The 12,582-nt window shown below is 42.1% G+C and overlaps 1 protein-coding gene across 1 annotated transcript in view; it reads left to right on the forward strand.

Moving 5' to 3' along the window:
* The first annotated feature begins 4,554 nt into the window (after nucleotides 1–4,554).
* The window catches only part of RPRD1A (regulation of nuclear pre-mRNA domain containing 1A), a 45,138-nt gene continuing 37,110 nt past the window's right edge, over nucleotides 4,555–12,582 (forward strand). The window contains exon 1 of the mRNA XM_033053301.2: nucleotides 4,555–4,880. Coding sequence (XP_032909192.1) covers nucleotides 4,730–4,880 — 151 coding nt within the window. The 5' untranslated portion in view covers nucleotides 4,555–4,729. The remainder of the gene's footprint in view (nucleotides 4,881–12,582) is intronic.

Below are 12,582 nucleotides of genomic sequence, written 5' to 3' on the forward strand. Positions count from 1 at the left end.
CAGGGATATGTCTTCTTGTTATTCAGGTTAAAAAATGGGGTTTAGTGTTTCTGAATAAATTACCCAGATAAATTACCATCGCTCAGTCAAGAATCACTTTACAGCTGTACGTTAGGGTCTAGTTTCTGCAATCTCCATTTTTCATATTCTTATTGGGATAAGGAAGTAGGATCATTTATTAATTGAGCTGTGAGATGCACAAACATGTCGTGGAAGATCGAAAAATATTTTCAAGTATGAAACTTCAGAAACGCTTACATTTGTTGGACCAGACACTTGGAAGATTAGAAAGGAACTACTCTGTGAGTATTGTATTTTTGTGATTGGTGTGCTGACTAATATAAATTCTCAGAGAGGAAACATGACTAGAGAAATCTCATTTTTCCTTTCACATCATTGCATCTTCTGGGTGAGATTGTTTGAGAACGAGACACAAAACGAAGTTTAAAATGAGAAAAAGCCAGACTCCTACAGAGAAAGATCTGAGCTGTTCTGGTGCAAGAGCTGGTTATAACTCAAATCCCACATAGCTGATGAGCAATGTTTAGGAAACCAGTACATACACAGATTGTTTCACTGCTCTATGTAGCAGTATAAAATAAGGGTTCCTAGAAAACTCCAGTGAAGCACTAAGGATAAGAAACAGAAAAACTGCAACCTGCACACAAAGTAAGAGTGCTGTACAGTCACTTGGTGACTGTAATTACATCTTTGAACTACCTAGAGCATCCCAGTACCATGCTCCACAAAAACATCAAACGAGTCACTTGTTCACAGTTATTGTCTTACATTTGCACGTGGCTCCTTTCTCCTGGAGCAAACTACCCAGGCAGAAGGGAAGTAGTATAGAACTTTGTTCTTAGGAATTCAGGGGGAAGATGCTATTACGGTTTGAACACAGGAATGGGCGGAATAAAACTCGCCCTCTGTTGACAGCTCCGCCCCTGTGGGTGTGAGTGAAATTTTAAAGGCAGGTGAATAATGTATGACTTGTTTCTGAATGAAAGCTGAGGTTTTCCGAGCTCTGCAACAAATGAACCTTCCATTGTGCACGCTTCCTGTCTGGTAGTCACTTTGCTTTGAGGAATTCTCGTGGTAAATTTCTATTCACTGACTGGATAAAGCATAGTTTTTAAATTAGATTATTGATGTAATTACAAATTTAAAATGTGTTAAAAAAAATTATGGGAAAAGTGAAATCTCTATTTTGTAGTGTAGTTTATTATACAGTATATAACACAGAAGATAAATCACTGGTATTCAAATATATTTATTTACAAAAAAAAAACAAAACCAGTCTCAGAGGATTTATTCCTTTTTTGTAAAACGTTCTGATAATCTGGGATAGAAGATGCAGGGGAAGGAGTAATAAACATTTTTACAAACATTACTAAAATTCTCTACCAACTTCCTTCTTTTCTTCCTTTATTTATTTGATTTACCATGTAAATGTTACTGTTTGTTGCTGTATATTTTCCAGTCTTCGGTGTGAGAGAAAAAGTTCTTTTTCCATAGTTGCTCAAAGGTTTCTCCTGATAACATCAGAATATATATGACTCCAAGAAATGCTATTTGGGTGTTGGTTACTACATTACTATTCATATTTCATTTTTTTCATGGGTGCATCCATGTTTGCTAGGTCTGTCTTAATTTTACTTCACTGGTCAGTTCTGTTTAATGTCAGAGTGTCCTCTGCTGTACATAGCAAAAATAGCAGTATGTTACAGATTCTTTCATTCATGGTGATCAAAAGGCAGTGAATAAGAAACTCTGTGGGGATCTGTGCAACTTATTTAAATTTCTCTGTCAAAAGCATTTTTGCAAAATCCTTTCTAGTCCCCCCAAATCACTCACGTTATGATTATTTTGTAAACAGAATTCACACTAAAACCTCCTAACGCTCCCACCTCACCCTCACCAAAGTTTTATGTTTAAAGGGAAGATTTCACTGAGAACAAATATTAGGAAAATTGTCCAACAATCCACTGGGATGCCTTCTCTGAATGTCAGATATGAAACAGGGATAAACCTTTATGAAGTTTTAAAAAATAAAAATTTTGAGGAATGGCAAATATCCCAGATTGCTGTGCAGCTCTTCAGAAGGACCTTGAGAGAGTGGAGACATAGGCAGAGAGGAACTTTCTGAAATTCAGCAAAGGCAAGTGCAGGGTCCTGCACCCAGGGAGGAATAACCTCAGGCACCAGCACAGGCAGGGGCCTGACCTAAAAAGCAGCTCTGTGGAGAAGGACCTGGAGGTCCTGGCAGGCGACAAGCTGACCATGACCCAGCAGTGCTCTTCTAGTCAAGAGTCCAGTGCAGTCCTGAGGTCCCTATGAAGAGCATTGCCTTCAGGTTGAGGGAGGTGATTCTGCCCCTCCACTCAGACCTGGTGAGGCACATCTGGAGTGCTCTGTCCAGCTCTGGGCTTCTCAGCACAAGAGAGACACAGAGCTCCCGCAGCAGGTCCAGAGGAGGACAACAAAGATGAATAAGGGACTGGAACATCTCTCTTACTGGGAAAGGCTGAGAGAACTTGGCCTGTTCAGCCTCAAGAAGAGATAACTGAGAGGGGGACCTCACCAATATCTGTCAGTATCCGAAGGGGGGATGCCAAGAGCATGGATTCAGGCTCTGCTCAGTGGTGCCGAGCAACAGGACAAAAGCAAACTAGCAGAAACTGATGCACAGGAAGTTCCACCTGAACATGAGGAAGAACTTCTTTACTGTGCAGATGCCCAAGTACTGGAACAGGGTGCCCAGAGAGGGTGTGGGGTCTCCATCCCTGGAGATACTCAAGAACTGTCTGGACACAGTCCTGTGCCATATTTCTGGGATGATCCTGCTTGAGCAGGGAGGTTGGACCAGATGACCCACTGGGGTCCCTTCAACCTGACCCATTCTGTGATTCTTTAAAATACTCAACAAATATTCTTGTTCATAACTAGTGTTCTGCCCTTTGATATGGACAAACTGGGTGTGCGAAAGGTTATAGGAATGCTCCATTTTAAGGATGGATAATTAGCCATTGTCAGGATGTCCTAAGAGTAAGCTATATGCATATTTATCTAATTAATAGGCATGTAATTTTATGGAAAAATTAAAAATACTGACAACTGCAGTCATATTTATTAGCCACAGAAACAGAATTCAGGACAGGCCTGTAGAAGCTAAGGAGGATAGCTATCTGAAATTGTCAGCCAATTGGTAACATTTAAAGTAAGAAATGATGTCAAGTGTTTTTCAGAAGGACAGCAGGGGAGGCTAGAAAAGCTCACATCAAGATTAGGAATGTTACTCATGTTAAGCGGCACAGAGTACCTTCCCTGTTTGGAGAATCCTTGAAAAATGACGATGATACAATAGAAAATCTAGGAAAAAATACAAAGGGTGAGCAGACAATAATTTTTATCCACTATTTCCAAATTAGCAGAAGTAGCAAGAATGTAATGCAGCTTTAAGGGAACAGGTTCGAAACAACAAAGCAGCAGCATTTTTGCACATAATCTTGCTAGTGAACAGTGGAATTTTGTCACATGACACAGTTAATGCCAGAAATCAAAAACAAAAGAGAGAGCTTTTAGAAATGAGGCCAGACACTTTTGTGGAGCATGTGTCTACCTGCAAATATGAAATACCATACACCCAGTGAGTGTCACAGTACATGCCTGGGGAGGAATAATCCCATGTACCAGCACCGGAGAGCAGCTCTGCTGGGAAGGACCTGGGAGTCTTGGTGGGTGACAGGTTGACCATAAACCAGCACCAGAGGGCCAGTGGGATCCTGGGGTGCATTGGGAAGAGCATTGCCAGCAGGTGGAGGGAGGTGATCCTGCCCCACTATTCAGCCCTAGTGAGGCCACATCTGGAGTGCTGTGTCCAGTTCTGGGCTCCTCAGCACAAGGAAGATGGGGAGCTGGAGAGGGTCCAGTGGAAGCCACAAAGATGGCTTGGGGTCTGGAGCATCTCTCTTAGGAAGAAGGCACTGAGGGAATATTTAGTGTGGACAAGAGAAGACTGAGAGGGGATTGCATCAATGCATACAAATATCTGAAAAGCAGGTGCCAAGAGGATGGTGTCAAACTCTTTTCGGTGGCACCTACCGACAGGACAAGGAGTAATGACCAAAAAAATAAAACACAGGAGTTTCCAACCCAACCTGAGGAAGAACTGCTTTACGTTGAGAGCGGCAGAGCACTGGAACTGGCTGCCCTGGGAAATTATAGTCTCCCTTTCTGGAGACATTCCAAACCCATCTGGACACACTCCTGTCTAACTTGTTCCAGGTGATCCTGTCTCGGCAGGGCGGTTGGACTGGATGATCTCCAGAGGTCCCTTCCAACCATAACGATTCTGTGATCCTTAACCTGCCGCGTGACAGAAACCGTTAGGCCTGGGTTGCCTAGTGAGGGGGGGCTCTTTGCATTTTTATGCCATTTCCCAGGGCACGATGCCAATGGCCTGACCCCATCCCCGAGGGGCTCCATCCCTGAGGGATCCCGCCCCGCGGCTCGCGCTGGGCCGGAAGTGAGGGCAGGGGGGGAGGGGGCGGGACCGCGCGGCTCCCCACGGCCTCGGCCGCCGCCATTTTGTTGGCGCCGGGCGCTGCCGCCGGGACGGGAAGGGTTGGGAGTCGTTCGTCGGCTCCTCCCTCGTCGGGGCCGAGAGGCGGGGACTGAGCGCGGCCCAGCCGGGACGGGACGGAGCGACGGGGCCCAACGCTGTGCAGCGATGTCGGCATTCTCGGAGGTGGCGCTGGAGCGGAAGCTGTCGGAGCTGAGCAACTCGCAGCAGAGCGTGCAGACCTTGAGCCTGTGGCTCATCCATCACCGCAAGCACTCGGCCCTCATCGTCAGCGTGTGGGAGCGGGAGCTGCGCAAAGGTGAGCCCGGGGCCGGGCAGGGCCCGCTGGAGGCGCCCCGGGGCGGTGGGTCCGGGGAGGCGGCGGCGGCCCCCGCTCCGGAGCGCGGCTCCCCAGGGGAGGGAGGGTGGCGGCCGGGCTGCTCGGCCTGCGGAGCCCGTGAGCCGGCGGGGGAAAAGGGAGGATAGGCCTGAGCGCCTGGGGAGAACGGAACTGTTGGGGCCAGCGTTAAACGTCGGATCTCCGTGTCCCGATGATCGTGGGCTGGAAGGTGCTTCTTCTCCCTCTTTTTTTCTTCCACTCCACTCGCTCCTCTCTTTTCCTTCCCATTCTCCCTTCTCTCCGCAATGAGATGACTCTGAGGAGGCTGCCCCTTGTGTTTCATCTCCCTTTTTTAAGGAGAAAGGAAAGTGGGATACCGGAAGGAATCCGGCGAGCGATCCGGTTTAGGGCTTTTTGTTGTTAATGTTAATTACAGCTCTTTCAAGACGACGCCTTTTAGGTATTATTTTTTATTGTCTGTAGTTATGGTTAGCTGTAATACTACTTAAATTCCTTGTTCGCTCAGGTTTTCTTGTCAGAAACTGTTCTTGAAGGGCAGATGAGGATGGGAATGCACTGAGGGAAGAGCAGTGTAATGTGTCCAGAGTGGTTTTTACTTCCGGGTTTTGCCAGATGGTTGGTACCAATGTTAACACAGTAAAACAGTGAGTTTGTTTAGCTGTGTTCAGTGTGCAGACTTAAATGCTAATGTGGCTTTCCATTTAACAGGAACGAACTTGCAGCTGTAGGCAGGGTTTGGGGAGCGAAAGGGAGAAATGGCATATGAAGGTTTATTTGACCTCACTGGATAATAACTTGATTTTAAGTTGGTTCATTTAAGAAAATTAAAACTCACTTGCTAGAGCTCTGCTTTGATCTACGAAATGATTCTGCTTTCCAGCGGCTTCCTTTGGAGCCTCACTAATATGTATATCTTTAATTGGAAAAATAGAAGACTCAGTTTTTCAGACTGAGAGGAAAAACAGCACTAAGCCATTACAGGACTTAGGAAAAAGGAAGGAACTACTGAGTTTCATGTCATATGGCTACTATGGTTTTGTTTAAAACACTCTTTTTCAGGGATTTGATATCTTTTGAACTTTGAGGTATGAGTTTAGTTCTTTTTTTTGTATTGACTGAAGAAAGACTGACTGGGTGGCACATTCCAGCTTACAAAGTAAATGCATTTTTGCTCTGTGGTAGTTGCAGGCTTGCTTTTTTTGTTCCAGGAACAAATTAATGGATCACCCACCTGTGTCTCAAATATTTCACATTTCTGAGCCTTCTAATCAAACATTCAACATCAAACAACACAAATGTTAGGAATTTTGAATGATACAGGGAAGGTATCTTAAACTAATTGAAATAGACACAGAGTTTTGGTTGCTCATCTTAATTACCATGCACAATACTAGTTCATAGTGATCTGTAATATTAATGGTCAGTCCTTAACTTTAATTTTCCTGTTGTGCTGGTTGACTAACTGGAGAAATGAAATCTTTGCAACCTGGGCTATGTGTCTGAAAGTGGCATTGAGAGGCAAGGATAACTACCTTCTTTTGAGCTTTTTTTGACAATAGCTGCCATAATTAGATTTGATTTGTTTGTTGTCCTGCTTTTGCTGCTTCAAAGTAAAATTTTGCTGTGACCTCTCTTTGGATACCAACCTTCAAGGGTCTGTGGAAAGTATATGAAACTCTGCCTGTGCTAGGAGTAGCTTAGTTGCTTTCAAGGTCTTTACCCTTCTGGCCTTTTAGACCCATGTGAAGTGTTTAATACTAGAAAATAGGAAGCTTCATTTGAAGCTTCCATGGTTAATGCACACAAGACGTATTTTAATTTTCTGTCTCTTATAACATCTAAGCTTCATAGATGTTAGCTTGCATTTGCCTGATACTAACTTCTGGCTAATTGCTGCACAGGTTTGTAAAGATGGTTCCTAATCCCCAAAGGTGGAAACAGTGTTTTAACAAGACAGCATGGGAAAGATTAGAAGAAAGCCGCTGTTCTGTGCTGAAGGGAGTGCATAAAGCACCACAAAGTAGGATATTGGCAATGAGGCCGTAACTAGAGTAAATTTAAGACTCCTGGTTTGCCTATCATCCAAGCTATAGAAACATGGTTTCTCTCCTACCTGAGAGGAAAATTGCCTCTGTTTGGGGAATATGAATATCAAGATTATTGACGTTGTCAGCTGCTAGCCAGTAGTGTCCTGGAACTGAAAACTGGACCTTACCTTTCTAGATTTTATTTCCTTTCATTGTATCCCCTTTTTTTATTGTCACCCCCATCTCCAGACCTTCCTTCCAGCCTACTGCCTTGCATGAACATTGTATAACTAGTTGGGTTGAACATAGTGATACTGTATTTTTACTGTACACTTTCAGTTTTGGTGAAAGATCACTTGCGTCAGATGAGCTTGCATGAGCCTTTCTGAACGTGTGTCTAGCTATTTATAAAGTCCTAAGAGCTCTTTCTTTCCTAAGTGTTTGGTTTTGCTTCTTCAATTTTGAAATCTGCATATGATTTACGCAGCATAAAATGTTAGTGCCTGCTAATTTGAATGAGTTGGCAGTGGTCAGCCATATTCTGGTTATCTACAGATCATCAGTTCAGTATGCCTTCACGTACAGGTTTTCTTGATAAGTGTGTACTGAGGAAAAGGGTCCTGCTTCAGCTAGATTTCAGAGGTGTGAAATGTAACTCTCAAAGTTACATAGTTAATTAATCAGTAGTCATAAGCTTATTCAGTAGTTAAGTAGTATTAATTAACTTGTGATAACCTCAATCATTTTTAAAAGGCAACTGGTAGGCCCATTTAAACCTATGTAATTTTGTGTATCCATAAAGGAAATGACTTACAGGATTTCTTTTTAAACTGAGTAGTGGCATAATAGATAAAAATTTATTGTGTAAGCCTGAAATCACTGAATGGCTACTGGGAAACCCCTTACGAAGGAATGCATTTGAATAGGCTCTTCTGAGATGGAGTCTGTTGAGAAGAATTTTTTTGTTATTTGCAAGTCAGGTATGTTCTGCATACATCTCTTGCTCCTTGGTTTCAGGATACTCTGCAACTGTAGAGGTTTGCTACTTGTTTGTTCATTTTTTTTAAATGAAAAATTTCAGTTCTGTGATTCAAGGCATCTTCCTTCAAGGATGAACAGTAACTGTTTGTTCAGTAAGCTCAGTGTTCAATTTGCTGTACTTCGTTAAAATGTGTTCTTTTTCAAAGGAAAAGGCCCCAAATTTCTAAAAGTTTGTTGTATGAAACCTGTTATTTTGAGTTCCAGTTAGTTGTCCATAATAATATTTTCCTGTTGTCTCATTTTCTGTTAGCTTTTCCAGGTCCAGCTCAGTCACTTGTTAAGTATTTATTTCTTAATGGTATTTTAGTAAGCACAGAATATTCTGAGTTGGAAGGGCCCACAAGGACCCACATGTCCGAGTCTTGCTGCTGCAGGGGACACAGTTATGTTGTATCTTGAAACCTAATTTCAGATTCAAGTATCTGTCTCTTCAGTGCCCGCCCAATGTGGCATCTCAATGATAAGTCAATAAGAGAAACTGTTGGTGATCATTCCCCATCCTCTGTAATCACTTGACCTCTTGTTTAGGCTGTCATTTGTCATCCCACCCATGTCACACCAATCATTGTCTTCCCTGCACAGCTTATCTAGGTCAGTAGAGCCATTGTATATCGCCTTTATGACAGCCACAGTTGTGTAGGTACACCTGGACTGCTACAGGGAGATGTATTTTTAGAGCTTGACTCTGACAGTTCACCTGCTGTTCCAGTTTGTTATGCTTTTTTCGTTTTATTTTTTTGGTGTTGAAGTCATTTCAATGGTATAAGAAGCTATTTTTTTTGCTTATTTATGGTTTGTCTACAGCTTCTGCTACTGGGACATATGCTGGTGCTTGGGTCCTCATTCAGTACAGCTGTTGGCATTGATGCAATATGTTTTTCTGAAGCTAGTGACTGTTGTGGCAGCTGCTGAAATTTGGAGGATAAGGATTTTAGTAAGTAAATTCAGAAGGCCTAGCAGCACTTCTAGCAGATTTCAAAGTTGTACTACATCTGAATTACTCTAATAATTAGCTGCTTTGGAGCACAACTACAGCCAAAAGTGGCTGCAATATATTGCCTCGCAGATGGGAAGTGGATCGTAGGAAACAAGGTCCTGGTTTAGAGCAATTATTTTCTGTACCATATAGTGTAGTTTTTCTGCAAATCTTTCTTTTTTTGGTGGTTTGAAGTTTATTTTACTTAGTGGTGGTATAGTGTCATTGGCCAATGTGAGAGAATAAATAATTCTGGTTTCTTTTATTTAAGAGAAGCAAAACTATGGCCTTTGAATTTCACTGGTTATGCCCACATGAATCTTTTCATGGAGAGCAGCAAACAAGCAAAACTTCGAGTGAATGGATGTTGTTGAACCTAGTAAGGGAAACTTACTTACTGTCTACGATTTGCAAAATAATCTGCAGTTAGGAGCAGCAGAATAGCAATATAAGAACCTTTCATTTAAAACAGTTATATTTGGGTTGTGTTGTCCAAACATGCATGTCACCTGCAGCTGCCTGTCTTTCACCATTCTGATTCTGGATACTTAAGTTTAGGGTCTTTTTCCTGTCCTGAAACTGTTGTTGCTGGCGATTCATACCCATCTTGGCATTCTACCTGCAAGGTGAGGCACTGAAAGGAATTGGTTTGTTTCATATGTTCAAGTAATTCAGGATGCACTCAGTGCAGTGGGAAGCTTCTGCAGAGTAATTATGTTGGAATGGTTTCCTTCATCTGTGACCAGCTTTCTGGCATTCCCGTCGTAATTTGATACTGATGGCCTTATTCCCAGCAGTGGCTGTGTGCTATGTTCCCTTTGTTACTAGTATCCAAGCTCAGTTAAAATACTTGGACCCTCAAACCTTGAATGCATTCAGTGGGCAATGCCATTTCCCTCTTCCAAAAGAGAGCACAGCAATCACCAAACCTTGGTAACCCGGTGACTGTGCAAGGTTGAACACTTAGTTTAACCTTTTCTGAGTAGAAGGTTAATGAATTTTAAGGTTAAGTACTTGTTGTACAGCATGCTTTTTTGGATTGTGTTATCTCTGAGGTGTCTTTTCTGGTGGCAGCCTCTCAAGTAGCTTTTTAGAGTCATATTACCAAGGATGCTCTGCTTAATCAACTTGCATAAAAACCCAGGTTAGCTCTCTGCAGTGTGAAGGATCCATGATCTTGCACTCGAGTTGCTGTGCTCCTTGACTTAACAATGTTTGGTCTTGTAATAAAAAGCTTGTCAGGTGTTCACAGAGATGTCATGAGCTCCTCTTGCAAAGGCATGAAGCATGCTGTGAGAAAGTGTCCCAGAGATTTTGGGAGAAGAGGTGGGACTCAAACTCTCCTGCAGGTGTATAGACTAAAGTAATTCAAAAGCAATTTAGCCAAGTTTTTATTTGAATCCATACTAGAGAGAACTTAAGTATACTAGTGAAAATTTAGGACTGGTAACTGTTGTGGGATTTTAACACATTAACACTTATTGTCTTAAACCCTTTTGTTAGGGATTTTCTTTCAAGGTCAGTTGACACAGCAGAGCTGGCCTATGAAAGGTCATAGCCTGATGCAAGATTTTCAGATGACTCAGTCAGTCTATACAGTTGTAGTGGGATGTAAGTGAAATCTCTTATGCTTGTGTGTTTTTCTGTAGTTTCTTACAGTATATCTAAGGTAGCAAATATCTCTTGGCTCGGTGTAAAACAGCATGAAACTAATGGGCGTGTTTCTAGCAATCTTCATGGGAAGCTCAATTTCAAATGCAGGAGGTAAACCTGCAGAAGACAAATGCAGACTTTGATTGTCAGGGCTAACCTCGGTGAAAATGACTGGTTTATTGCCTTTCTGGGTAAAATATTGGTTTCTTCTTTCACTACTAAAGTGGTGGCTTGTTAAGAGTTGTCTAAGTCTTATGGATTAAAACATATAATGTCAGGGCATCGATGCTGAACTGTTGGAGAGCCGTGCAACCCAAGCAGGGCTATCAAGAAGGTGTTCCTGAGAAAGCTAGATTGCCAAAAATTGAGACTTGATCATGTTGTCTTCACTGCAGATATCTCAGTATGCTAGTTGTAGGTGAAGTATCATTATTATCTGAAGAATATTCTTTGGCATTTAAACATGTCAAATACATTTTTGGGACAGACAGTTTCATTTGCAAGGTGCCAATCCTACATAGTCTACATAGTAGATGCTTTAAGAGTAATATACATGATATGGCTCTTACACCAACCAGCACTGTTGACATGTTAAAATACTTCAGAATCCAGTGCCTCAGGGAGCTGCTTTAGTGGCTAAATGGTGAATGTAGCTGCAACAAGCAGAGGAGTTACATGAACACTGCACAGAGCTTCTGAAAAGATGACTCAATCCAACACGGACAATTTCTTGGCAGTTTTGTGTTTATAGACAGTACTGTTGGTGTACTAGAGCTGCTGTGGGTTGGCTACTTCTAGCACTGCACATTTTGGCAGTATGTGCCTTAGAGATCCTTCAACCTAGGTTCTTACAGGTTTTTTCCCTTCATTTTCTTCTGACAGTAAGAATACTTTTGCTATTTGCCTTGCATGTGTTAAAGACCTTCAAAAATTATCTTTTTGAGCCCTTTCGATGTTCTGAGGTTTATCATTGCCCAGGGCTGAAAAGTTAGTGTCACTACTACTAAAGACAGATGCTTTAAACATAGTTCTTTCTCCAGAACAGCTCTGTTTGGTCCTGAATTTAATTTGTGTTTCAGACATCACTAGTTAATTTATAGTCATGGTAGCAATCGAATGTTTTCAGCTCGGGTGTCAGCCTCAGTTGCCAGAGGTTACATTGCACTTCAGTCTCATGTGTAAGGCAGAGTGCCAGTAGACCAGTACTTAAGTCTTGACGATTTGTGAAGGGAAAGGGAACACTTCTCAAGACTAGGCATAATTTTTACCTTTGGAATTTTGTGCAGCACATTCTTAGAGCAAGAAGAATTAAATTTTACTTGTGAATAGTAAGGGTAGAACATTAGTTGAATTTTCAACCAAAGGCACAGATAGCTTAATTGTGGGTTTAGTATTCTTTGTTCATTTTGGACAGATTTGTTTATGTTGAATTGTAGTAGGAAGCTGAATACTCGGGGAAATAAGCTTGAAAGTGACTTTCTAGGGTTTATGATGCTTTTACCAAATATGATACATCAATCTTTTATTGTAGTAAATAGATAAAGTCTAGGCTTTGTGACAGTCAGCATTACCTGACTTCATGTCACTGTGTATCCATCTCGTGGCTTTGCCAGCCCGATTGATTTGGCTGTTCATTGGAAAGATGGAAGTTGGGGTCTCTCACAAATGGGCTACATCACTGAGGATTAAAACATCTTTTTTTTTTTTTTTTTTTTGCCTGGTGAAATGGATGGACAAGGCTTTATCCTGCATGCAGTTCCAGAGGCTACAGGATGGGGGAACAGCCTGCTTCATTAGATTGAGTCCTAATTCTGGGCTTATTTAAGGTCTGAGAGAGAGGGCAGGGCCATCTTTGGTAAACACTGGTTACATTTTGATTATGCTGATAAGACGACGTGGTTTCTGACATTCTCTCTTTGAATAATTCAAAATTTGCTAGGTGTCAGAACTCTGATTTACATGA

Source organism: Catharus ustulatus, chromosome 1 (assembly GCF_009819885.2).
Source record: "Catharus ustulatus isolate bCatUst1 chromosome 1, bCatUst1.pri.v2, whole genome shotgun sequence".
Classification (NCBI taxonomy): Eukaryota; Metazoa; Chordata; class Aves; order Passeriformes; family Turdidae; genus Catharus; species Catharus ustulatus.